At 48.0% G+C, this 26,845-nt stretch overlaps 3 protein-coding genes and 1 non-coding gene across 6 annotated transcripts in view; 1 reads left to right on the top strand and 3 right to left on the bottom strand.

The window, feature by feature from the left end:
- Positions 1-14: 14 nt before the first annotated feature.
- On the bottom strand, positions 15-16,228 carry PHKG2 (phosphorylase kinase catalytic subunit gamma 2). Of its 2 annotated transcripts, XM_061401695.1 has the most exons (11): positions 16,140-16,228; positions 9,406-9,510; positions 8,718-8,830; positions 5,122-5,297; positions 4,810-4,864; positions 3,619-3,684; positions 3,372-3,535; positions 1,119-1,209; positions 865-1,018; positions 667-792; positions 15-569 (listed from the first exon to the last, which is right to left on the bottom strand). In XM_061401695.1, the coding sequence occupies exons 3-11, from the start codon at positions 8,810-8,812 to the stop codon at positions 276-278; spliced, it is 1,221 nt and encodes a 406-aa protein (XP_061257679.1). In that variant the 5' UTR covers positions 8,813-8,830; positions 9,406-9,510; positions 16,140-16,228; the 3' UTR covers positions 15-275. The 2 variants fall into 2 exon arrangements, with proteins under 2 accessions (XP_061257679.1, XP_061257678.1); XM_061401694.1 differs by lacking the exons at positions 9,406-9,510; positions 16,140-16,228 and adding an exon at positions 9,162-9,302.
- LOC133238961 (U6 spliceosomal RNA) lies at positions 11,115-11,219 on the top strand. Its single transcript, XR_009733700.1, has one exon. It is a non-coding gene; the product is annotated as a U6 spliceosomal RNA (small nuclear RNA).
- TMEM265 (transmembrane protein 265) lies at positions 14,381-17,806 on the bottom strand. The gene is made up of 3 exons (XM_061401698.1): positions 17,329-17,806; positions 16,140-16,310; positions 14,381-14,867 (listed from the first exon to the last, which is right to left on the bottom strand). The coding sequence occupies exons 2-3, from the start codon at positions 16,305-16,307 to the stop codon at positions 14,706-14,708; spliced, it is 330 nt and encodes a 109-aa protein (XP_061257682.1). The 5' UTR covers positions 16,308-16,310; positions 17,329-17,806; the 3' UTR covers positions 14,381-14,705.
- Positions 17,807-17,906: 100 nt separating this feature from the next.
- The window catches only part of SRCAP (Snf2 related CREBBP activator protein), a 28,902-nt gene continuing 19,963 nt past the window's right edge, over positions 17,907-26,845 (bottom strand). For both annotated transcript variants that reach the window (XM_061401689.1, XM_061401690.1), the window contains 9 exons: positions 25,776-26,041; positions 25,438-25,640; positions 23,517-23,686; positions 23,161-23,357; positions 22,950-23,064; positions 22,622-22,741; positions 21,343-21,537; positions 21,110-21,193; positions 17,907-21,001 (listed from right to left, as the gene is read on the bottom strand). In XM_061401689.1, coding sequence (XP_061257673.1) covers positions 18,311-21,001; positions 21,110-21,193; positions 21,343-21,537; positions 22,622-22,741; positions 22,950-23,064; positions 23,161-23,357; positions 23,517-23,686; positions 25,438-25,640; positions 25,776-26,041 — 4,041 coding nt within the window. In that variant the 3' untranslated portion in view covers positions 17,907-18,310. The remainder of the gene's footprint in view (positions 21,002-21,109; positions 21,194-21,342; positions 21,538-22,621; positions 22,742-22,949; positions 23,065-23,160; positions 23,358-23,516; positions 23,687-25,437; positions 25,641-25,775; positions 26,042-26,845) is intronic.

Genomic DNA, 26,845 nt, shown 5'->3' with positions numbered 1-26,845 from the left:
CACAGGGGACTGGCTCTCTGGCGTGTAGCAGGTTTTATTGCATACGTGGTGCAGGCAGCACAGATAAGGCCAGGCGTGGCACCCTGGGTGGCTCTCTTCCACCCCAGCTCTGATCTCAAAGCCCTGGCTGGCGGGGGTAGGCATACCACACTGGCCTCTATGATAGTATGATTGGTGGCGGGCCTGGCCAATGGTGGCCTGTGGCCAGAGCCCAGAGGGGCTGGAATGATAAAGAAACTTCTCCTGGAGAGTTCTGCATCCTCCGGGATGACGTGCTAGCCCAGCACTAGCATGGCCTCATCCTCAGCGATAGTAGCCGAGTCCCCTTCCTCTTCAGGGCCCATCATGGGAAAAGGCCCCGGGGGCCGGTGCTGGAAGAGGGCTGCCCGGTTCTGCTGCTCACCCTTCTTCACCCAGTGTCCGTAGAGCCGGAAGGCACAGTTGTCGATCAGGCGCCGCACTGGCCGCAGCGCGTAAGGGTCCCTCAATAGCGCACTCTTGGTCAGTGGCCGGATACGGTGGGCGCTTAAGGCTACCCGTCCAGCGGCCAGCACGGTCCACACTGCCACCTAGGAAGGGGGATGGTGTGAGCTCCACTGGCACAGTCACCATAAGAAAAATCCTGGGAAGAGGAGGAGGCCTAGACCCTGACACGCTCAGGCTTACCCGAAACCGCTGGCGAGGGGTGAGGTTCCAGGCTTGGCTGCCTTCACAGCGCTCAAAGAATGGGTGCTGTAGGGCCTGCTCAGCTGTCAGGCGCTCCACAGGATCCACTTGTAGCAGCCTGGAGATCTAGGGAAAACCCCAGAGCATGAGGAGCAGCTCTTGGGCCTCTCTCCTTGCCCACTCACAACCCCAGCTCACCAGGTCTTTCACAGTGTCTGAACGGTCGTCCCACTCGGGTGAACTAAACTGGTACTGGCCCTCCATGATCATACGTAACATCAGGATCTGGCGTCGGTGCCAGAATGGTGGGGAGCCCGCCAGGAGTGTGAACAAGATCACCCCGCAGGCCCAGCTGGGAAAGAGGAGTGGGGGAGGGGGGACCAGGTGATAAGCAAAGGTGTTGAAGAACAGTACACAAAGGAGGAGGGAAGGGCGGGGAACGGGAAACTCACAGATCGACCTCCTTGCCGTAGCCTGGGTGAGTTTCATCCATGGAGCACTTAAGGATCTCTGGTGCTAGATACCCTGGAGTCCCACACAACTCTGGGGAGAGAGGCCTGAAATGGATGGGGTGTCACCAGCCCCCTCAAGGACCCTTCACACCAGACCTCTGCTGGAGCCTCACCACCACCAGGGCCACAAGTGTTTCCATCCTGCACCTGCCAGCCTTCTGCCAAGTCTCAGTGTTAGAGCCTCACTCTAATGAACAAGTACCTACCAAGGCTCCTGGTGGCCTTCCTGGGAAAACCTGGTGTTTGGGTTGACTTCAAAGCACTATCCAACTGTATCATTTGCCTCCTCCACCAGCCCTCACCTCACACAACTTATTACCATGTTTTATATACATACACACATAGAAAACAGAAATTAAATCTTTTCTGCATTCCTTTCTGCCCAAATCTAATCCTCCTCCTAGAATCTCTACTGCGGTTAGTGGAACCACCACTCAACCCAGGGGAGTGTGTAGGAATATGGGATTTCTTAAGATACATTCTGGGTATGTCCTTTGTTGAAAACCCTTCTCTGGCTTTCCATCATGGCCTCAGGGTCAAGTCTAGATTCCTAAAGCATAAAGCCTTCCATGACTTGATCAAAGCCTGTATTTTTACTTTCTTCTACCATTTCTGGCACCAGTTCTTCCACTCTAGCAGTTGCACTCTGTGATCCATGGCACACTTCCAAGAAGTCTTAAGAGGCTTGAACTGAGAAACTGCCTTTCTCTTGGCAAATGCCTTCCTAGATAAACTATTTACTGAACACCTACTGTGTGCCAAGCACCATACTAGACACAATGGCAAATCCAACGTGCCCTTAGTAAGCTCACCATCTACCAGGAAGCACACACAGTGTAAGACATGTATCATGAAGTGGGGGAGAGCTAGGAGCAAAAAGCAGCGGCTCTACCCTGATCTGGAGCTTTCAAGTAAAAAAACTGAATTATCCAAGCCAAGGGAGATGGTGGAGTGGGAAGGGGCAAAAATGATTCAGAATGGAGAAGTGTGTGTGGGAGCCCAAAGGGAGAAAAATACCTGCATGTGGAAGATGTGTAAGTCCACAGAGTAAGAGCGTGAGCTCTGGAGTCACACTGCCCAAGTTCAAATCACACATGACCTTGGGCGTGTCACTTCACCTCATTAAGCCCATTTATAAAATAGAGACACAGATACTATTTCAGAGTTGTTAAGAGGATCTAGAGAAACAAGCCATATAAAGACTCCACGTGCTGCCTGATTCAGAGCAAGTGCCCAGGGAAGGTGGTGGTGGTTCAGTTGCTCAGTCGAGTCCGACTCTGTGATCCCATGGACTGAAGCACACTAGGCTTCCCTGTCCGTCACAATCTCCCAGAGCTTGCTCAAACTCATGAAGGTTAACCAGTGAAGGTTAGCTGTTAAGCCCAGGGCAGAGGCACTGAAAGACAGGAAGTGGCCTATTAAAGGCTCTGGGGAGTCCCGCAGTTGAATTTTGTCTAGTTTGCCACTTGCGTTAGAAATGGTTGTCACAACAAATGTGTTAACGTGAGGGGACCCTGAGTCCCAAGGCATCAAGTGAGCAGCGCTGTCGGCCCACATCAGGCCCCTCATGGCACTTGAGCAGCACACCGTGGCCCTGCCTCCGCCAGACCTCAAAGGTGCAGCTGAGCCCTTCTGTCACTGCGTGCGTGCTAAGTCACTTCAGTCGTGTTCCACTCTTTGCAACCCTATGGACTGCAGCCCACCAGGCTCCTCTGTCCATGGATTCTCCAGGCAAGAATACTGGAGTAGGTTGCCATGCCTTTCTCCAGGGGATCTTCCCAACCCAGGGATCAAACCCATGCCTCCTGCATTGGCAGGTGGGTTCTTCACCACTGGAGTCACCTGGGAAGCCCCGCTGTCCCTCGCTCCCTCTCTTTTTCTTCCTATGACAAGCCCAGCCTCCCCAGGCCCAGATCCGAGCCCCTTCCTCTGTGGGTCCCTACATCTGAATCGGTGCTCCTTCCTCCTGGCTCTCCAGCATGGCCCCCTGCCTGCTGTGTGCCATGATCTGTTCACTCCATCCTCCCCAGGGCAGGGAACCCACTTTCATTTGCACACTAGGCTTTGCACCCAGCAGGTAGCTGGCAAGCGCTCACTGACTTTCCGTGGGACCCAGTTCTCAGACCCAGCCAACCAGTCCCAAGCCTGAGCCTCCATCCCTCCCAAGCCCCTCAGAGCACCAGGTCCCCTCACCTCGAAGCTTCTCGCCTGGTTCCAGGTGGCAAGAGAACCCAAAATCTGAAAGTCGGATCTGCATATTGTCATCTAGGAGAATATTCTCGGGCTTCAGGTCTCGGTGTACAATATTGTTGTTGTGGAGAAAACTCACTGCTTCCAGCAGAGACCTCATGATGGACCTGGGGGAGGTGCAGGCTGCTCTGCTTCTCCCTGCCCCGCCCCACCCCCTGCTCATCCCGGGGGCTACAGGCTCAGCCATTACCTGGTTTCTTTTTCTGAGAGGGCCACCTTCTCTGTGAGATAGTCAAACAGCTCTCCCTTCCGCATCCTAAGGGACAGGAGGGGTTGGGAGATGGGTGCACCTCACAGTGGAGGCTGAGAAAATAAGCCAGTGCTCACAACAAATACCATGGAAGAGGTCAGTCAAGGAAGATCCCTCTGTAAGCAAATGAAAGGGCCTCGAGACAAAGCACTCCAAGAGTGAACCAGATGTCAGGGCCAGTTTGCTCCAAGGTGCCAGCAGTCATAATCTCTGCATTGTGGGATGTCCCTGGCAGTTCAGCAGTTCAGAAACTGTGCTTCCAGTGTGATGGCTGCAGGTCTGATCCCTGGTCAGGGAACCAAAACCTCACAAGTCGCATAGCGTGGCCACATTTTTTTAAAAAAGCAAGAATAAATGATCATTTACAGGAAGTCCCTGTTATCTGACAATATATTAAAAAAAAAAAAAAAGTCTTTTGAAGTGAACCTGTTTAGACCATGGGCCAAAATTTCACAGTTAATAGTAGCAAGAAAGTTGAATAGGACTTTACTTTGAATTTTGCTTACTTTATGTTCTCTTTAAAAACTGAGGTTATAACTGCAATTCTGTATCAATCCTTGAAATAAAGAACACATCAGGTTCTGCAACACTGTTGCATGGTGGTGAAGCAGACACTTCCTACTTGCCCTCCACTTTTGCAGAGGTCATTTCTGTCTGAAGACTTAGTAAATTTCTCCCAAGTGCCTCTCTTAAACATCTGGTATCCAAACCATTCTCTTTTGAACTTCCTTTGTAACTGGTTTGTATTATAGCACCCAAAGTATTTGACATTCAGATTCAGACCAATCAGAAAAAGAATCGATGGGCAGAGAGATTCCAGTGGAGAGTGTTAAACATTGAAAGATGGGTGAGGGGAAAGTCTGTTTATACGTGGTCAGCTCATGAATGAACACCTTCCTCTTAAAACAGGGTCTCATGAAGACCCTTTATATTTAGCTGGTCACTAAGACTCTTGAAGAACTTGTCTCAATCAGGGCACCTAGGAAAAAGGGCCCATGCCCTGGGCTGGCAGGTCTGAGCCGGAGCAGAGGAAGGTGTGGGCAGGGTGGTCTTCAGCCCACTGAGCTGTAAGGCTGGGGAAGTGCAAGCAGGAGAGGAAGAGGATTTCGGTCAGGGAAGGGGGATACTCACAGGTCAAACACCAGGAACATGAAGCTAGAAGACTCGTAGGAATCGATGAGAGTGACTGGGGAAAGAGGCAGAGAGGCAGAGAGCCAGAGATGGAAAGGAGCAGCTGCATACCAGAGGGCCTCTTCCACCCTGAGGCAGCAGGGGGCTGTTCCTGGGAAGGAAGGAGAACCGGAGGAGGCAGGAGGGGCCCAAAGGCTGGCCACACTTTGATGAGGTGCAGCGGAGCCAGGAGCAAGGGAGCAGAGTGTGGAGGCAGTGCTGGGGCAGGTGGGCGGTGGGCTGGGCTAATAGGAGTGGGGAAAGCAGCCTCACTGATGTGGGGGTGGCCGGCGACCTGGCGAAGGATGTGTGTCTCCCGCCGCGTGGCCTCTCGCACCTCCTCCAGCTGCTCAGGACTCAACCGCTCGGCTGTCACCTCCATGATCTTCACTGCAAACTCCTGGCCAGTAGCCCGATGAACACAGCGGCGGACCACAGAGCTCACTCCTCTGCCAGAGTCGGACAACACATGAGTCAGGGCCTCCTGCCTTCTCGTTTCCACACAGAGTGGAGCCTTGGCAGCCTCACATCCTCTGCGCCAGACTCCGGAGACCCAGCTAGACAAGGTGACTTCCTGAGGAGCTCACCTTGGCCTACTGGAGCTTCACAGCAGCCTCAGTCAGAGACCTGGGCACCCAGCAAGGAGCAACATAGAGCTCACAGGGCAGGGGGGCAGGGGTCCTGGGTTCCAGGCTCTGCCACTCCCTCTGGAGGTGAGCCCAGACACTGAGCCCCCAAACCTGCCCCATGCCCCTGAACCCCACAAGGAGAAGGCAGGAAGAAGTGACCTAAGGCCCCCTCCAGATTTTACGCACTTCCATGGTTACCCCATCTAAATTCCAAAGTTCCCCTACAATACCTCAGGTGAAATAAACCTTGGGCCACTGACTGGAAGACCAAACTTGAGAAGCAGATCTTGGGTTTAGGCCCCAAACTTGCCACTAATTAACCTCTAAGTGACCCCCTGACATAAGGTCTCTGGGCTCCCACTTCATCAGCTCTGAAATGTAGCCAACAACATCCTTAAGGGATGCTGAAAGGCATTAATGAAGTACAGACAGGAAAGCCCATTTGGCTTTGTAAAGACAAAGCCCTAGGAGACTTTTTTGGTGGTCCAGTGGTTAAGAATCCACCTGCTACAGCTGGGGACACAGGTTCGATCCCTGCTCTGAGAGGATCCCTCATGCCATGGGGCAACTAAGCCCAGGAGTCACAACCACTGAGCCCATGCTCCAGAGGCTGTGCTCTGCCACAAGAGAAAGTCTGGGTGCAGCAATGAAGACCCAGTGCAGTCAAAAAAAAAATAGACAAAGTCCTAGGGAATTCAATGGTGGTCCAGTGGTTAGGACTCCACACATCCACTGCAGGGGACTCAGGTTCCATCCCTGGTCAGGGTACTAAGATCCTGGAAACCGGATAGCACAACCAAAAGAAAAGAAAAGAGACGAAGTCCTAGACAGGGATTTCCCGGCTTGGGCTCTGTCACCAACTCTGTATGACCCTACAAGTACTTCAGGCTAAGGTGCAAATCTCTCCAGAATCTGTCTTCATACCACATTTCACATTCTGGTTCCCTGGATGCCCTTCACATAACCTCATTTCTGTGTTCCCAGGGCCTCCTTGCATTTATGGAACTCTTTTGCTTGAAATGCCTCTCACCTACCTCTCTGCTTCAATCAATGGACACAAACTATTGGTCCTCCAGCCTAACACAGATACATTACACTGTGACAAGGGCACCGTTCTCTACAAATCTGAATTCACATCTCTTAGGCGGTTGAGAACCCTCCAGCTGCCACAAGGCTCAATCACTTTCTACTCTTTTACTCTTGGCCACTTCACAGTTTTAATTTCCTGCCCAAACAGTAAGGGCATTGGAGTTTCAGGTCCTTGGTCTAGTTATTTTCATCTTTCAATGAACCTCTGAGAATTTGTGAAAAGCTGCAGAGCTCTGCCACACATACCCAACATTTTTATAATTTCAGGGGGTGGGTCAAAGATCCTTTGAAGCCATTCATCGAAGAATCCCTGCTTTAAGACTCAAAGTAAATGCAATGTCAACCAATTCTTCATTTATTCTCCAGGAAGAAGGGACCACTCCCTTCTCTGGTATCCTACAGTATTTTACCTGTAGGAGCATTCCCTTTTAATTAAGCTTTCCTATTATATGTCATGACCACCAACTTGGAAAACTTGAGTCTTTGGACTCAAACTCCAAACTTTTCCTACTGATACAGCCTAGTACCTTGTTCTCTGAAAGTGAGAGTGTTAGTCACTCAGTTATGTTCAACTCCTTGCAACCCCATGGACTGCAGCCCTCCAGGCTCCTGTCCATGGAATTCTCCAGGCAAGAATCCTGGTGTGGGTAGCCACTTCCTTCTCCAGAGGGTCTTCCTGACTCAGGGATTGAAGCTGGGTCTCCTGCATTACAGGCAGATTCCTTACCATCTGAACCACCAGGGAAGCCCTGTCCACCCCTTAAATGTAAAGACTTCCCATCCCATCCTTGGCCCTCCTGTTCTCAGGCTACATACACTCTCAGTAATCTTATCCACTTCCATGACTTCAACATTCATGCCCAGAAGTTACCCTCCCCTCCTTTTCTTTGGCTACATCACACAGCTTGTGGGATCTCAGTTCCTCAACCAGGGATCTAGCCTGGGCCATGGTAGTGAAAGTACAGAATCGTAACCACTAGACCACCAAGGAAGCTCTCCCCACCCCTGCCCCATGTCTCCCTAAATCAGGCCGACATGTCTTACTGAATGAATTGCTTCCCAAGGTCCTAGAGACATCCCTCTGTCCTCATGACCTTGTGAGTATAGTCTTAACCACTGAACTGCCAGGCGGGTAGTCCCTCTTCCAACTTTTCCCACTCTTAACACACTCTGGCCGCTATAATCTTCTATCTATTGCTTTAATTGGCTCTTTGCTGTGCTGAGCCTTTGCACTACCCTTCCCTCTGCCTGGAATATATCCTGCCTCAGTGTATTATCTGTTCATTCTCATCCTTCAAGTCTCAGCTCCATTAATTACTCTTGTTTTATCACCTTATTTATTTTATCCCTAGCACTTACACTGAAATTTAACTTGTTTTCATGTTTATTGTCTCTCTCCACTACTCGAATATAAACTCCAGGAGAACAGAAATCTTATCAGATGTAGGATGTGGGTCTCACATCTCCAGTGCACCCAGCACATTGTACATGCTTTGGAAACCCTGATGAATGAACGTATTAGTCACTGCCTCTACAGGTGAAGCTTTCCTTCTATGTGATGCCTGCTGAACTCCTAGTCATCCTTCAAGACCCAAATATCACTCCTTCTGGGAAGGTGTGGTTTTCTGAGACCCAACAGCACTTTTTACACAGCTTAATGCTACCTGAATGTTCCTGTCTCTTTCCATCACTTTACTTGGAGTACCTCCAGGGCATATATAGTCCATGGGGTTGCAAAAAGTCGGACAGGACTAAGCGACTTTCAGTTTCACTTTCCAGGGCATAAACATCTCTTCTAACCTCCCCATGTTTACCTTTGTGTCTGGCAAACAGTAGGCGCTTGAATTATGTTTGTTGAATACATACATGAATGACTGGTGAAAAAATAGGGGCTGACTCAGAAAAAGAGTCTAGTCACCAAGTGTTTCTCCACTCACACAGGGAAATGTGTTGGAGAAGGAAATGGTAACCCACTCCAGTATTCTTGCCTGGAGAATCCCATGGACAGAGGAGCCTGGCAGGCTATAGTCCATGGGGTCGCAAGAGTCGGACACGACTTAGTGACTAAAGCAAGCAAGCAAGCATGGGAAATGTGTATCCTGGCTAGGACCTGACCTTTCTGGACTTCTGTTTCCCTAGACGTGGCCTTACCTGCCAATGACGTCTTTAGGATCGTACTTCTGATAAAATTCTTTGGCTGCAGCCCAGTCGGGCAGCTCATCCTCTGGCCCCACGTCCAATGTCATTCTGAAAGAGGTGAGGGCCTGTGAGGAGGAAACGGAGGGCAGTGAGGGCAAGGAGGCCCACAGGCTCTGAGAGGACGCACATCGCGGCTCGCGGAGGCGCAGCCCTTGTGGCTGGGGAGCCAGGATCCTGGGGGATGGGGACGGGGTGGGGGAAGGATCGGGACAGGGGAGACCCCAAGAAAGGGCCTTAGGGATTGGGATGGGATGGCAAGGCAGGGAGGGGGACAGGGGAGGGGAAGGGAAAAGGTACGGAGGAAGAGGGGAAGGGGCACCAGGACGGGCGGCTGTTGCTGCGCAGGCGCATTTGGGCGGGTGCTGGGAAGGGGCGCAGGGTCTCGCGCGGGCTCACCAGCGGGGGCGGAGAGAGAAGCCAGAGTCGATCAGAGGCCGCCCTGTCGCGGGGTTCGCCCCTAGCCTCTTTCCTTACCCACAGGCTGTGCCGGCGAAGACCTCAGGCCCCACCCCCATTCTGTCCGCCAATGGCCAGAGTCACCCAAAGACTGAGGTTCAAAAATCCTTCGGATTGGAAACTGGTAGTCCAATAGGAAGCCGAGAATCCCGAGGCTGGCCCGGGAGTTCGAGCTCTGAGTTACCTGAGGCTGCGACGCTAGGGCGGGGCTTCAGATACGGCCAATCAGGGCACGGTATCTGCTGAGACCAGCAGAGGGCGGAGCTTGTTCAGCAACAGGGCTAGAGGCCTGAAAACAGACCCGGAAGTTAGGTTTACCGGTAAGTGTCACCTCCTGGTACTTGGTACGTTGCCCTCCTTGGCCTTACGATTCCCACCCGGACTTGGGCATGGTCTCTTCAGTCGCTCAAAATCACTGTCTGAACTTGGGTGTTAAAAATATTAGCAGCCTGGTCCAAAGCGCCTGCTTTGAGGGGCTGACTCAAGCCCTTAAAATGTTAGGCGCACGCAGCCTGGTGCTGAACTTGGCTAATTTTTTGAGCCACGGCCTTTCAGCCAGAAAAGGCTTTCTCATTCTGTGGATGCTCTGACTCGGATACCTCCAAATCTCTTGTTGTTCAGGGTCTCAGTCGTGTCTGACTCTTTGCGATCCCATGGACTGCAGTACACTAGGCTTCCCTGTCCTTCACCATCTCCCCGAGTTTGCTCAAACTCATCTCTTCAGTTGGTGATTCCAAAACCCTAGTGCTATCTGGAAGACCATTTTTTTCCGGTTTCCCACCACCCCGCCCCTAAAGTCTTGAGGAATATCACCCTTAAAAAATATATTTTTTTATTTGATTGCGCTAGATCCTAGTTGTGGCACGTCGGATCCTTGGTCTTTGCAGCATGCGAGATCTTTGTTCTGGGGCATGTGGGATCTAGTTACCTGACCAGGGATTGAAGTTGAGCCCCCTGCACTGGGAGTATGAAGCCTTAGCCACTGGATCACCAAGGAAGTCCCTCGCTCTCTGTTCTAAGCTTACCAGGTTATCACTCTGCCAGGAGCGACTTGCTCCACAAGTTTTCTTAGTGCAGCTCAACCCTAGCATTCACTTACTTATTCAACAAATATTTGTTGAGCATCTAAGCGATAGACTAACAGCAACAAAAAAAAATTAGGTCCCTACTCTTGTGGAGGTTATATTCCAGATAGAGGCAGAGAACTAACTCATTTAATTTTTTAACAGCTATCTTATTAAGAGAAATATAACTTTCAGATTGCAACCAAATGAAGAGAAAAACGAATCCAAGTAACTTTTTAATGGAGTACTTTGACCTTATACCATTTAAAGACAGAATAACTCAAAGAAATCTTGTATTTTACTTGGTAGATTTGCTTGGTAGTATAATGGGACAATTATTTTGAATAAAGTGAATAAACACATTGATGTAGTTGGCAGTCTAGGTTCTTACTGTGGAAATATTTGGAATGGGGAGAGAACCTTATGACTGAAATTGGAGGTATGATTTTAAGAATGAATAGATAACATTAGCTATTTTCTTGCTCTAATCTGTGAAAGGGCCAAGGACCAATAGAGCCTGTCCAGTAGTGAGCACAGCTAGTGTCTAAATACTGATTTCAAAGCAACAGTCCTCAGTAAAAGGAACCAGGGCTCCTTGGGAGAAATGGCCAATTCCCACGCTAAAGCAGAGAAAGTACAAGATGGGCCTGGAATAATTTGTGCCAGAAAGTAAGTGAAGAAAGATGGGAACTTAAACACAAGAACCAGGTTGAAATCAGGGACAAAAAGGGTAATGACACTGAGAGAGCTATGAGGGAGCCTTCTCACGTGCTAGAAATGTTCTATTCACCTGATTACACAGGCGTGTTCATGTAAAAACATTCACCTAGTGCTCGCTTCGGCAGCACATATACTAAAATTGGAACGACAGAGAAGATTAGCATGGCCCCTGTGTAAGGATGACATGCAAATTCATGAAGCGTTCCATATTTTTAACAACAAAATTCTGTAAAGCAATTATCCTTCAATAAAAAAATCAATTAAAAAGAAAAAAAACATTCACCCATTGGCACAATAAGATCTGTGTACTGTAAGTAAATCATGCCATTATACCTCAACAAAACTATTTAAAAAGGTTAATGGTAGTAATGGGTATAGTAAATTGAATTTAAAAACAAATCTGAAGGGTACTCTTTCTGCCCCCTTCTGATGCCTATGTCAGAAGCTTTCTCTCTCTCCTTTATACTTTAATAAAACTTTATTACACAAAAAAAAATAAAATAAAATAAAAAAAATAAAATAAAAAAAAAAAATAAAAACAAATCTGAGGCCATACTGACACTAAAAATTGTAAATAAATAAATGAAGGAGAAAAAGACCTATATAATAGAATGCCAACTAATAAGTGTAGAAAGAATGATAAAGTTAAACAACATTTTGTAAGCCTTGTAATAACTGACTTGGGCAAAACAGGCATTAAAGTTATTGGGAAAAATTTGGTGAGGTATTTAAACAGATAACTGTTTAATTACAAAGAAAAAAATTATCTTTACCTCACAGAAATCTGACACTACCTTAGAACCAAGTTGTCAGTGTTACATCTGCCATAAAAGGACAAACTGACACACGCCTCTTGATGTGATGTGTTCAGGGCATACAGCTTATGTAAGATTTCGGCCAAAAATGCATAAGCCTGAATTCAATCACAAGAACCCAAATTAAGAGCCATTCTACACACTGGCCTCACCTCAAAAATGTCATGAAAAATGAAAGAAAAGGATGAGAACCTACTAAAAATTGAATGCTGAAGAGCTGACAAACTAAATGCAATCTACGTTCCCACACTGGACTCTAAAGTAGAAATTGCTATAAAGTATGTTACTGGGACATCTGGCAAGTTTGAATATAGACTATTAGAAGATAATGTTGTACTGATGTTAAACTTCTCTGAATTAAATATAATTGTACTATAGTTATGTGAGAAAATATGTTCTTAGGAGATACAGATCACAAGGTATTTCCCTCAAATAGTTCAGCAATAACAATTATGAGTATTTAGAAAAAGGCTTCCCAGGTGGCTCACGGGTAAAGAATCTACCTGCAGTGCAGGAGATGCACATTCAATCTCTGGGTTGGGAAGATCCCCTGGAGGAGGAAATGGCAACCCATTCCAGTATTCTTGCCTGGGGAATCCCCATGGACAGAGGAGCCTGTGTCCATGGGGTCACAAGAGTTGGACACGATTTAGTGACTGAACAAGATAGACAGATACAAAGCAAACGTGGTTGAGGTGTTAAAAATTATAAATCTAGGTTAAGGCTACACAAGAGTTCATTGTACTACTCTTTTATTGTTCTATAGACTTGAAATTTTTTCAAAATAAAGAGTTAAAAAGTAGCAAGATCTCATGTAATCAGTTTGGAGGAATGGGATATTCTAGTAAACTGAAGCTGCTGATTAATCAAATACTAGATTTAAATTTTTTGTGTGTGAAAAATCTCCTTAAAATGAGTTCTCCTGATACCCAGGCAGTGCCTCACATGAATTAAATCAGAATATCAGGACTGGAGTGGGGAGTGGGGTGGGGGACAGGGTGGGGGACATGGGGGAAGGGAGCAGGTGGTAAAGCTCAGGAGTAAGTTACTTTTTAAGGCTGCCCAGATTACATTTTGAAGGCAAGGTTCAGAACCACTGCTGTCTATATAACTTCTACCCATTGTTACAGTCCTAATCTCTGGACAATGGAGTTCCTTCACTTTTCTTTCCTGAAACACTTTGGAACACTGAAAAGCACAATCACGTGCCCCTCTCCCCTTGACTCTTCAGTGTACAACATCGATAATTCCATTAGGTGTTCTGCTGGTCTATATTGGTGAAATAAATTCCATTCCCAGGGTATATATACTTCAAAAGACATGTATAAGACTGTCTATAGCAGCATGATTCATAATATCCTAAAACGGGAAATGTTCTGAAAGTTCACTAACAGAAAATGTGTTAATTGTAATACAGTCATATAATGGAATGTGTTAGTTGCTCAGTCATGTCCAACTCTATGCAACCCCACAGACTGTCGCCCACCAGGCTTCCTCTCTGTCCGTAGAATTCTCCACAACACTGGAGTGGGTTGCCATTCCCTTTCCCAGGGGATCTTCCTGACCCAGGGATTGAACCTGGGTGTCCTGCATTGCAGATGAACTCTTTACCACTGAGCTACCAGGGAGTCATATAATGGAATACTATAGACTAATAAAAACTACAGTTACACCAAATATGGATGAATCTCACAAGCAGTGTTAAGTAAAAGAAGCAAGACATAAAAAGAATACATTTGATTTCATTTATATCCTATTCAAATGCAGGCAAAAGCAAATGACATTGTTAGAAGTCAGAATACCTGTGGATAACAAATACAAAGTTACCTGTGGAAAGAAAGGAAGGCAGAGTGATGGGGACGGGTAGAAAGGAGATTTTGGAGTGCTGACAAAGTTTAATTTCTTGACTGAATAGTGGTTTTTTCAGATGTTTTGTATTAACTTATGAAGTTATGTATTTGTTTTGGATCTTTTCCTTTATGTACCTCACAATTTAAAAAATGTTTAAAATATTATCATGAGACCCAAGATAAAGGATATGAAAATTCATTATAATCATACAGGTCTCCACATACTGGGTGGTGGTTGCTGTTATCCAATCCTTTCACTCCACTCTCAGCTCTGGAACTAAACTGTCTAGGTTGAATTCCAATTATGCCACTTACTAGCTGTGTGACCTTGGAAAATCCATGCCTGTTTCCTCAACTATAAAATAAGAACAACAGTACCTACCATTGAGTGATTTTGAGTTGTGAAGAATAAATATAAAATGCTTAGAACACAGCCTGGAACATAGTTAGCACTTGATAAACAGCAGCTGCTGCTACGACTCTTGCTTTCTGGCCTCACAGTCTGTTGATAGGTAAGAGAGAAGTGTGGGGCTTTCCAAGAAGGGAGACTTCTAGAAGAAGGAAAAAGTGGGGGGAGGAAGGAGGATCCTTTCCTCCTCTTGAAATTCCTAGGTAAGGGGAGATGCAGGCTTCCGCCATGATCCCATGTTCAGTCTGGCTCTCACCAAGGGCCCAGGGAAAAGCAGGGGAACAACAATTAGACAGGAACATTTCACCACTAAAAAGATTTTTATTACAAAACAAATACTAATAAAATCAGGCCTGGTCTTCAACCTCCCCTCCTAGAGGCCCCTAGGATGGAGTAGATTAGGGGGAATAGGGGTTGGTGGGCACTGAAAGAATAGAGCAGGCTGACCTCCCCTCATCAGTCTCAGCTGCTGCCTTTTAGAAAAGGCTAAAGAGCTCTTCCAAAGCCCTTTGAGAGAGGCACCATCCTTCCAGCCAGGAAGTAACCACTGTTGGCACCAGACCCTCACAATACTGCATTGGAGGATCCAGGATGTCTCGGCTGATCTCAGCAAAGGCCACCCAGGGTCACTCAGCCTGTGCGATGGCGTAGGAGACCAGCCATAGAAGCAGGGGGCCCAGAACGAGGACAGTAAGCCAGACGGCAAAGCTGGCCAGGATGAACCTCCGGGCCCGGGCCCCCCAGTGCACTGCCTCCTCCAACCGGCCTGCCTTATGCCGCTCTTCCGCCTGTGGGGGCAGGTTTTTGGTTAGGTTCTCCCCCTGCTTCTCCCCGCAGAATGCCCATTGTCCCACTCCAATCCTACATCCTCATTATGGCTCAGAATCTCACACCCATGCACTCCACCTCCCTTTCCAGTTTCTCTCCTTCATGTCTCAGCTGCAAAGTAAGGCACCCAACTTTGCTCTGCCTCCTTTTCAGGATGGCTGTTGTTAGCTCAGATCATATATGGGAAAGTACTTTTTAATCATTTTATTCCTCTACCTTTTCTACTCATCTCAGTTTCATTCAGAATTTGGAATTCTTGGCAAGAAACAGTGAGCAATCTTACAAATATTTCACTCATGTCCAATCAAACACTCCATTCTCACTAGCCCAAAGGCTAATCTCATCTTTTTCATTAAGGATTCTTTTTATGATTTTGCGTAATGAAACCCACAAATTATTTTGATAAGAAAATAATTTCTAATAAAAATACAAGTAGGATAGAGGAAATGCCTGTATGATGTTTAAGTTAGCCTGTGTGGCCTTTCAAAAAGTACATGTGCCGTTTCTGTCAGATGTTTTGGAATGGCGAGGCTCATTCTAAGACTTCACAGTGTCTTCTGAATACCTACAGATTGTTCCAATTACTGCTCAGCGGCCCTGAGTCTTGCCCCTTCCAATTCATCCTCCTTATAGGCCTTGAGAGTGGAGTTTTACTGCAACACAAATCTGATCAAATCATTTTCTTTTGCAAAAATCCTTGAGAGGCTCCCTAGTACTTAACAGATAAAACTAAAACTGCCAAACACAGCACTGGAGGCTCCTGGGAATCCAGGTCCTCTGGCTTCATCTCTTACTATTCCTTGCTGGTTCAGTCATACTGAACTAACAGTCCAGATTGCCTTTGTATAGGATGCCCTTTTATCCTTATTCACTCATCCTTTAACATCACTTTCTTTTCACACCTGTAGGATGCCTGTCACCTATTCTCTCTTATACACGTACACGCAATCACATATATTCCTAGTGCCCAGAATACCATGCGCTTCCTCTATCATAATACAGATGAGCTAGCTGCATGCTGTTAATAATTACCCATTTTCACAACCATCTCTTTCCCTAGACTGTGGGCCCTTTGATGGCAGGAACCATGTCTTATTCTTACTTCTGGCACCAGGCCCACAGCCAAGCTCTGGCAGGTACTTATTAACTCATCAGTGTAGACAAATCAGGTATACAGAACCACTGCCTTTCTACATCCACACCCCTGCTCCCACAGGAATTGCATTCCTCACCTTGATGGCAAACACAAGGGCCACTATTCCCAGGCAAGAGCAGCCACATATAATGCTAGTAGCTGCTAAGCAGCGGAGGCGGAGCCAGCAGCAGCGAATGGGGGATGGAGAACAAGCAGCTTCCGTGTTGCACACCAGGCTCTCTGCTGCATTCTCCTCGTCCTCCATCACCTGTGGGCGATAAGTCAAGATACTTGTAAGCCCAACAACCGAACTCTTGGCCTGCCTTGCTCAGACTCTCCCCCTCTCCCTGATCATGTTGTAGCCTAGCCAAACTCTCAGGAATGCTGCCTTACTGGGGAATTCCCCTAGTGACCAAGAGAGGAAATGTGTGTCTGGAATCTTTTCCTCAGCCTAAGGTTCCCAGCCTTCAAAGGCAAAGTGGTGTCAACACAGCATTATCTGTATTACTTACTGTTTTGAGAAGTGGGGAAAAGCAAAATGAGGTACACACTGAGAGGCAGCAGAGAAACACAGTATCTCAAAAGACTGCTAGGTATCTAGGTCTACCCCAGTCAGTGATTTTAAACTGTATTTCAAAGGGCCCTGCAGTTCCTTAGAGGCTGCCCTCAAATATTGAGGGATCAGAGAATGGCACCCTAAACCTTGTACTCCATCTCAAGGAAATCAGTCATTTCACATGAAAATACTATCCTGAATTTGGGGGAAAGAAGAGGAAAAGCATCATTTAAGCTCTCTTTATAGCTAAGAAAACTCAACACCAGAAAGACCTCACTCAGAGCCTCCCTTGCTATGCAGACTCCCTTCCACCTCCTCTCCCCATTTTAACCCAGATTACACAACACAATCAGTTAAACAGAGTCCAAATGACCTCATAACCTACACAGAAACCTGCATAACGATGCCCTATTTAATAATTTCTCATCTCCCTATTTCCCAAGCTCTCAAGAGCTCTGGCATCAAACCACCTTTTTACCTTCACCCCCAACCATTCCCCACACCCTAGACAGAATGAAACTATTTGCAGTTCTTTCAACACAAGTAACAAAGGATAGGAAGGATGAATGAGAGAGGGAAGACAAGCAAAGAGCCAAGAATGCCATGTACACAAAGCTGCAGAACGGATGTGAGGGAAGAACTCAGACTCAGTACACACAGTCATCAAAAAACACAGAGGGTCCAGTGAATCGAGATCAGAGAAAATATAACAACGAACTGGGACTCTTACCTGGCGATAGGCCTTGAGGAACTGTTTGAGTTTCGGCCTCTGCCTCAGGTTTGGTTTGGCTTGGGTGGAGATGGAGCTGACTCAGGGCTCCAAGCCAAGCCCAGGGGTGGGGTTGGGTGGCCAGCCACCATCTGAAGATCCCCAGAAGCTGGAAGGGGGTGTGGCTGATTCAAACCAGTCTGGCTAGATGGAGGAAAAGCAAGGGAAGGCAAGGATGGAGTAACTGGAGGTAGGGTGCCTGCCTTCTGAAGAGGGAGTGAAAGCACCTGAGCAAGGGGGTTGAAGCGGGCAAAGTCTGAGGCATCAGAGAGCCCCAAGGGGAGTCCAGGAACAAGGGAACAAAAGGGAGAGACGTACGAGTCTGGATGACTTAAAATGGAAACCGTAGGGAAAGGTACCCTACCACATCAGATTTGCCATTCTTCCCTCTTCTTGGGTGGCGACTTCTGCCTCAAAGACACATAATTCTGGGTTAGAGATCAAGTACTAGGGTCTTAGCAAGAGGAGAAAAATGATACCCAAGTTCCCACCCAACCGTCCACCAGACCAGAAAATCAGAAGCCTCCTTACGCGGATGCTCATACAGAAACTAAGTTTATTATTTTTTTCTTCTTAAAAAAAAAAAAAAAAAAAAAGAAAAAACTCATTGTAGAGAAGCCCCTCCCCCTTCCCCTAAGGGTGGGGGGGGCCATGAAAGATAGCTGGGGACATCAAGTACAAAGGGGTGGGGACAGAGACTATCTTACCACCCTTAACACTGCCCAGCCATGTGGGGTGGAAGGGAAGGGGATGTGTGAAGAGCCCCGTTTCCATGACAACCAGATGCCTACTCCCTACTTTGGTGGAAAGAAGGGAGAAGGCCCCTATGTCTCCCTGGAGGATTTCCCCCTCAAAAGACTTCAAGTAGTGGTTAACAGAGTCAGGCCTGGTCATGGAGAGAGAGGGGCTATGGCAGAAAGCCTAGGTGAAGAGGGCAGCCCACTCACGTCTTGGCCTTGCGGCCTCTGTGACTAATGGTAGGGCCAGCCAAGTGGGGAGGGGCACTGCTGCGCAAGATACGCTGGTCCCCTTGGGTGGTGGCCCCACCAAGCCGGCGGGGGCCAGGCCGGCGCCGTGGGGTCCCATCCCCTTCCTCCTCCTCACCTGAGGCTTCGGCCTCAGACTCCTCTACTGAGCCCTCAGGCCCCAGGGGACTTGGGGGCTGTAGGCGGGTCCGCTTTGCCAGCCCAGGACCACTGCCGACTGGGGCCCCTGCCCGTTTGCGAGGCACCTTCTCAGTCTCTAGAGGGGGAACTAGAGACCCTGGACGCAGCCGAGTCGAGCGCAGTTTTGGAGCTAATGAGACCACGGGAGATGTCAATTCTAACCCGCCTGGCCCACTATCCGCTAAATCCAGGTCATCCTGAATTACAGCCACCACCATGGACCCTTCACTCTTTCGTCCCCGCACTCCCTCTGCTTCGAGACGTAAGCGGGCCAGGCGGGTGAGGGGGCGGCTTCCATCCTCATCAGATGAACTACCCTCACTCTCCCCCTGGCCCTGGGGTTGCCGCTGCTTCCCCAATCCACAGCTCTCGAGGACAGAAGAGCTGTCACGGTCCAAGACAGGGAGCTGGCTGGGCCGAGGTGATGGTGGATTCTTGGGAGGTCGACCCCGCTTCCGCTTGGGTGGGGACGTTGAAATGGTGAGAGTGGTGACAGTGCTGGCGGCAGCAGCGGTGGGACAGGACAGGAGGGACGGGAGTGGCGGCAGGGGTGGCGGCAGCGGGAGTGGCTGTGTCCGGCTCTCTAAGTTGCCATCCCCTGGAGAGGAAGTGGTCCCAGGAAGGGGCAGATCTCGGGCCTTAGGGGGCCGCCCACGCCTTCTTTTCTCCACAGGTGATAGGATGATGGGCTCGGGTCTGTGAACTGGCTGGGGTCCGAGAGGCTGGGGCCCAGGAATAAGCTGGGGTGCAAGGACAGGCTCCGAAACAATAAGGGTCTCAGCCCCAGGGACTGGATCAGCCCCGTTGGTTTTTCCCTTAGAGGTGGATAAAGGTGCCTCATCAACCCCTCGCCCAGCATCCGCTGGAGACCTGTTCTTCTTGGGGGGCCTCCCCCTCCGACGTTTCACAGCAGGAGGGGTGATGGCAAGCAGTGCCCCTTCTCCATTTTCTGAGCTGCCCCCACCAGTTAACCCCAGCTCAATGCGACGGCGAGCTATGAAGGGCTGCTGGGTTGGAGTGGGCAGTGTGGATGGGGGAGCAACTTCACAGGGACCGCTGGTGGGAGGTGAGGATTCTGGCCCCGACATGCTGCGGGCTGATGGGCTTCCCGGGCTGGTACCAGTCTCAGAGACCCCAGGCACAAGGGTGCTGGCAGTACCCCGCTGCTGTCGCCGTCGCCTCACCAGTTCCTTTTCCTCTACCACAGTCACTAGCCGTCCTGGCAGCTTGCGAAGCACTTTGGGACCTGGAGGCTGCCCTGGCCGACCAGCCCCTTGACCCCTAATTTCTACATCTGCACTGGTACGACGCCGAGGGGGCCGGGCTGGCGAAGAACCCTCAGGTGTGGAGGTGGCCGAGGATGAAGTTGATGGGGCTGTGGCCTCAGCTGAAACAAGTTCCTGTGGTTTCTCTGGAGTAGAGGTTGGGGTCTGGGCCTCCACCAGCTCTTCCGAGTTCTTATCAGTCTCCAGTGGCTCTGGAAGTGGCTCATCAGATGCTGCTGAGGGTGGGAGCTCCAGCCTATTGCTCTCACTCAGACACGTGGGCATTTCCTCACCATCAGGCAGCACTGAGAGGATGGTCGCCTCGTCAGGCTCGGGTACCTCCTGCTCTTGACCGTTGGGGACGCTGCCAGCCGCCAGGGTTGGGCTAGGTGCAGAAGAGGTGAGAGAAAGGTTCTTCTCTGACACAGGCAGGATCTCAACAGCAACTGGCAACAGATCCTTAGGGGGCACAAGAGTAATTGGGGAAGTCTCGGAACTGGCCATATCAGCCAGCTCCAGGGACTCAGTAGATGCCATTGCTTGTGCACACAGCTCTGCCTCAGGCCCCAGGCCCAAGGGGAGGTTCGTGACTGGTGGCGACATGGGCACAGAAGGTAGGCCAAGCAGAAGAGGAGAGGAAGGAGTTAAGAGAGAAGTTTGGGCTGGAGGTGGGGTTTGAGCTGGTGGAGGAGTACAGGCAGGAGGAGGGGTACAGGCAGAAGAACAAGAGGGAGGAATCTGTGCAGAAGGGAGAGGGGGAGAAGGCAAGATATGGACAGGAAGCATGGTTACTGGGTTTGGGGCTGAAATGGGGATTGGGGCAGAGATTGGGACAGGGATTGGGGCAGGAATTGCAGCAGGAGCTGAAGCTGGAGGGGGTCGAGGCCTAGGTGCTGGCCGAGGAACTCGTTCCCTAGCAGGGCTGCAGCGAGGGGGTGTGGAAGTGCTGCGGGTATGATGGGTGGATGTGACAGGAGTGTGGTTTGCCCCTTGAGTTTCAGCCCGGGCTCCACGAAGACGCTCACTGACACGAGTCCCTGGCCTTTCAGGGGCCTTGGCCTTCTTACTGCGCCGGTGGCTGCCTCCACCAGTCCCACAGGAAACCTCATCCCCAGCCCCTGGCCCCTCCTCCTCCTCTTGGGGTAGGCGGAACACCTCCTCCTTGGCTTGGTCCAGGTCCTTGCGGGCAGCTTCCACTTGCTCCTATCAAAAACAGAGCCCAAGGACTGGTCAGAGGGAGGCAAGCAGCACGTAGAGTACGTGGAAAGCAGTCACTTTCCACTTCTATCCCCACCCTGAAGAAATACTCACTTCTGCCTGCTTGAGCTCCTCTCGGCTCACCTCCTCCAGGGAGGCTTCCAGGAATTTCATGGCATAGCGCTCAATGGGGGTCAGCTGTGGGAAAGAGCAGTGGTGATGAAAATAGCAACCTGGTGCCCAGGGCCCATCACTCATGATTATTTTCACCAAAGACAGATAGTCATAGAGTCCACAGGAAGGGGCTATGGAGGGTAAGGCTGAGAACTAGTGGATCCAACACCAACCTGTTCTACAAGGGCAGCAATTTCCTGCTCAGCCCGTGACATTTCCTCATCTTCAGCCCCAGGCCGACCAGCCTCCTCTCCCTCACCAGCAGTAAACCCATCATTCTCATTGAATTCTGCAAGCTCAGCCACCTGCTCAGCCTTGGCCTGGGTGGCTGCACGAATATCCTCTTCATCCTCTGCTCGACACAATGCCTACAAGGGTGTGGGGAAGAAATACCATGAGAAGTTCTTTCTTTACATCCTGTGATTTGATTCTGGCAAATGAGGCCAGATTTACATCAAAGCAGATTTACACCATAACTCAACTCTCTTCTGGGCCACCCAAATTACCAAACAACACAGTGGTCCACATAGGATAGAACAGATTCAACCAGGAGTCCCACCAGGGACAAAATAACTGTTTTTGAGACCTCTAGTTCTACTTACTTTCAAGTCAGCCTCATATCTTTTTAAAGCAGTAGTTTTTTGAATACAAAATAATCCACAATTCTTTTTTGCACTGAGATCCCTCAGGACAACAGACTAATATCTGATCATTCCCGAGATGAATATCCAGAGAGATCACACCAAAGTCACTGAGGGAAGTAGCCTAGAGCATGAGAGGAATGCACTTGGTAGGGAAAATTTTCTCCATGATAATCCACACCTGTAGTTTCAAAACATCTGTCTACTTCCAAAAAACTACAAATGCCCAAGACCTCATCCTTAAATCCTTAAAAATCATGATTTAAGTAGAAAGACTGTGAAACAGGGCCCAGGAATCAATCTTTTTCAAAATCTTCCAAATGATTCTAGTATGCTTTAATGTTTGGAAAAAAGAGTTTTACACTATATACAAAGCACTTCTAAATCCACTATGCCATTTAGCCCTCAGTTACTTCCTTCTAATTTAGCATTTCAGAGAAGTGGGAATTAAGGCTCAGAGGATTAAATGGATGTAGCTTAACAGACACTATCAAGACGCACTGCTGGAATTCAAACCTAGAACCGTGATTCTATCTATGAAATCAGGTGAACCAATAAGCAATCTACTCACAAGTATCAAAAGTGAACTGTAATCTGGGAAGCAGCAGAAATAGTTCTTTCCCCTTGGACAAACTCAAGAGACTGAAAGATGACACACACTATAACCGTTAGCTCTACTCTAGGGACTGTCAACTCTTTTTTTGCAGGGCAGGATCTCAGTTCCCTGACGAGGAATGGAACTTCTGCAGTGGAAGCACAGAGTCTTAATCACTGGACTGCCAGGGAAGTCCCTGCCCACTCTTTTTTTCACCTGCTCCAGGATATGGGTCTGCTTGCTGGCCACAGTCTCCTCCTCATCATCAGGGGCAGAGGGTACAGATGAGCCAGATGGCTCCTCCAGAGGCATATCAAACAGCTCTCGGATGGTCTGCTTTGGAAAGAACATAAACAGAGTGTCAGAGCCAAAGGAATGTTGGTCTCAGGTCTACAGCTATGAAGCTGGTAGCTATGAGTGGTATCAGAAGCATCACTGGTTGAAAAGGCAGGTATGTGGGGGTCAAAGCATCCTTTCTAATAAGCAGCAGTAATTCCCATATGCATAGCAGTTCTCTCCTACACAGACTGGAAGATCTTAGTACCTGTTTAAAATAGGCTGTGGTGAAGTTGCCTCCCTCAATAGCCATATCTCCCAACATTCTCTTCTGATTTGCCTTTTTTAGGATGTTCTCTTCCACTGTCCGTTCACTGATAAGCCTAGGCGGGTGATGAAGGACACGTATAAACAGTCAAATACATCAATAAAACCCTATTAGCAAAGGAAAAGTAAGGTAAGGGGAGACAAGGCAACACCTATATATGTGGACATCTCGGGTCTGGCCAATTCGGTGACAGCGATCCTGGGCCTGAGCATCCATGGTAGGATTCCAGTCGCTGTCATAAAAAACAACAGTGTCTGCCCCCGTCAGGTTCACGCCCACACCCCCACTCCGAGTTGAAAGGATGAAGCAGAATATGCGTTTGTCTGCATTGAATCGTTCCATCAAAGCCTAGAGGAAAAAGGGAAAAAAAAAAAAAAGAACAGTATTGGGAGACATATCTCCAAAAACAGACCAAGGCTTAGTGGGACCCCCTCATGAGACTCTTGAGCCCTAGAAAAGGAGACTGAGCTGAGGCGAGCCTCTAAGTGTTGCAGGTGCCTGGGTTACCTGTCTCTGTTCAACTCTAGTCGACCCATCCAGACGCAAGTAGAGGTGCCCATGGTAGGTGAGAAACTGCTCCAATACATCCAGCATTCGGGTCATCTGGGTGAAAATGAGCACCCGGTGGCCCTCTGCCTTGAGCTGTCGCAACAGCACTGCCAACGTTTGCAACTTTCCTGAAGAGATATGAAGGGGTATAGGGAACGTGCTATAAGCTGGAGTGAGAACACTTAGCACTGGAAGCCTATGTACTTGAGAGATAAACGTTTTATGCCAGGGTTTTGGTTAACCCAGAGGATCAAAAATATTTAACATATGTTTTCTTCCCTTAAAGGTTCTTCCTCTTAAGTCAGCTCTTGTCTTGGACCTGACTTCTTTCAGTCTAGGGGAAGGGTAATACAGACCCTCAGGGGTAAAAAAAGAAATCCTTAGTGGTGTATGAGCAAGAGACCTTCCAGCACTACACTGAGTTATACCAGCTGAAACACAAAAAAAGCAATTCACAAGATAACATATCCATTTATGTCATGAGCTTACAGGGATGGAAGGTCACTAAGATCAGACCACAGAGGCAGGATCTTATGAGGTTATCTAGTTCAACCTACCATCAAATACAAAATAATTTCTGTAACATTTCTGATTCAATCAGTTTAAACACTTTCAACAAAGACTTTCATTTTACCTATTCTGAATGGTTTCAAATGTTATAAAATAATTTTACTAAAATAGCTGTTGAATACATATTATTAAAAATTCTGCTGCCTTTCTTCTAAGACATTTACGAAATCTCCAAATTTTATGTTACTATAGAAGTATCTGTGCAGAGCTGTAGCAGAAACTAGTCACTATTATCATTCATGATTAACAGAACCCAACTAATCCTGTGAACACCTGGCAGGGTGATTCCCAGGGAAGGCATGCTTCAAACCAACCCCAAAAGATGAATCATTATAAATAAGCCACAGTTCCTCTTTGACTTTCCTGTGTCAGTGATTACTCTAGGGATCGGCATATGGTTCTATCTGAGTCAATGAATTCTGAATCAAAGTCAACTGGGTGGGCTTTTTTCCCAGAAGAAAAAAAAATCAAAGTCTTGCTAGGAATATTTTGTCTCAACCCCTTGCTCTCTGCTTGGAGTACTGGTATACTCCCTGGAACATCATCTTAATACCACGAGGAAATAACCATGAGAATAAAAAGATACAAGCTAAGGATGGTAGGCAAAGTCTTGGGTCCATAAAGCCACCAGTAAACTGCTAAACCAGTTACATACCCTTTCTCAGCATTTCTGACTTGGTAAACAGTAAATGATTTTGAAGCCACCTTTGGTTGGTTTTATTACCTGCAGCCAAATTCCTTCTAAACAATAAGATTCTAACCAAAAGAAAAGGATCCTCATCCAAATAGTTTCCCAAAATAAAATCTACTATTTACATTTTTTTTTGGCCTGTGGCTTACAAAATCTTAGTTGCCTGACCAATTGAACATGCCCTTGGCAGTAAAAGGCAAAAAAAGAAGTAAAAAGAGTCCTAATCACTGGACCATCAGGGAATTCCCCCAAATCTACTATTTACTGTGCAGTCCTGTACTAGCACACACCTTTCCCCATAAATCTAAAAACTCCATGCTGTACTATTTCATTTGCCATTGTATCCTAAATGATACACAATATAACAGAAGGTCACAAAATAATCACTGAATAAATGAGTTAGCAAACACTTTCAACTTTCATCAAAGTCAAATTTACAAATGCCAAGAATCCATCATAAGGCCTACGTTTCATCTCACCCATAAGCATAACCTAAAAGACCATCTAATGTTTAATGAAACCCACAGAAACCTTATGTAGAGCATCCCTCGGATATAACCATCTTGAGACTAAGACAAGAAAAGAGATCAAGGGACCCTCACTGGCCAGTGAACTCACCACAATCATACTGGATGAGCCTCAAGTCAGGAAACTGGGTACGCATGTTACACACAATACGGTGCAAAGGACGAGCCCGAGGCCAGAGCTCACGAGCCAATTGCTCCTGGAAGGCTGCCTGACGTGGGGCCAGCCAAGGAGGTGGGTGGCAGGCGTGCAAGGAAGGGGGAGGTGCCTCCACAGGAGGCATGACAAAGATGAACCTGTAAAAAGAAGCCAAGCTGTAGAAATATGGAACTCTGAATGGCCCCAGAAGTCAGCACCTTTAACAGCCCTAACCACTATATCCACTCAGAGGCCCCAAGACCCACTTCCCATTAGCACTTAGCCCTGCCAACCTCTCAATGATTTCTGACAGCTGGTCTAGTCGTTGCTGGGGAAACAGTACAGCCTGGCGGGCAGCCTCGGTATAAGTCCAAAAGGTGGGGTGGCTGGGGCCAGGAGAACGAGGGCCGATGGGGCTGGCAACAGGTTGGGGCAGGGTACAGAAATCCAAGACTTCAGTCCCATACACAGGTGCCAGGGCCCCATGAGCCTCACTAAGTTGGAAAATCCGTTCCAGGCGTTCAGACCGCTGCCGCTTCCTCTTTTCCTCCAGAGAGTCCTAAAAACATAGAAAAAGTCATCAGCATCCTTACAGAAGACCTGGCAGTAACTCCCAGAATTAAACATAATTTATGGAAACCCAAAGATTCAAGAACACACTATTTTAACTTTCCCAAGTTGTCAATATGGGAATTACTCTTTTCACCACATTGAATGAAATGACTTCTCTGAAAGAGAAAACTGATCTTCCCTGTATGCTACCAAAGCAGATGTCTGAATACTCAAAATTAAGATCCATATATTCGATCAACTTATAGAATGGATGATATGTGTGGATTTTCCCATAAAACACTTAACTCCAGGATACCCTAATTTATCTTCTTGTGGTAGATCCAAAACAATGACTAAAATCCCTCCTCAAAGCACTGAGCAGGATGCAGGCATGCTAACCAAATCCATGCCAGGTCTCTGTCAAAGGTTAGACTGGAACGCGGTGGGATGGGAACAGCTACCCAGACATCTAGGTACCATCACCCTGAGAGAGAAAAGGGGAGGGGAGATTTTTCCCAGTGGCAGAAAATCTGTATGATTCTGACCCAATCCTTTCCCATCTTTTGTGCTTCCAGTTTCACAGGCTATCAAGTCACCTAACTCTTGTAGCACTTTTCACTCTTGGAGTTTTACATGGCTATAATTCTTTAACATCTTCTATCCACTAAACTGTAAGCCCTATATAACATGAAAAATATCTGATCTTGCTCATCGTATTCATCTAATATTCAGCTTGTTATCTGGCACAAAGTAGGCTCTCAATAAATATCTGTTACTGGAATGCACAAATAATGAAGACTAGAATCTACAT

This window comes from Bos javanicus, chromosome 25, assembly GCF_032452875.1.
Source record: "Bos javanicus breed banteng chromosome 25, ARS-OSU_banteng_1.0, whole genome shotgun sequence".
Lineage (NCBI taxonomy): Eukaryota > Metazoa > Chordata > Mammalia > Artiodactyla > Bovidae > Bos > Bos javanicus.
The sequence above is the reverse complement of the archived record's forward strand: the minus strand, read 5'-3'. Positions and strand labels throughout refer to the sequence as shown.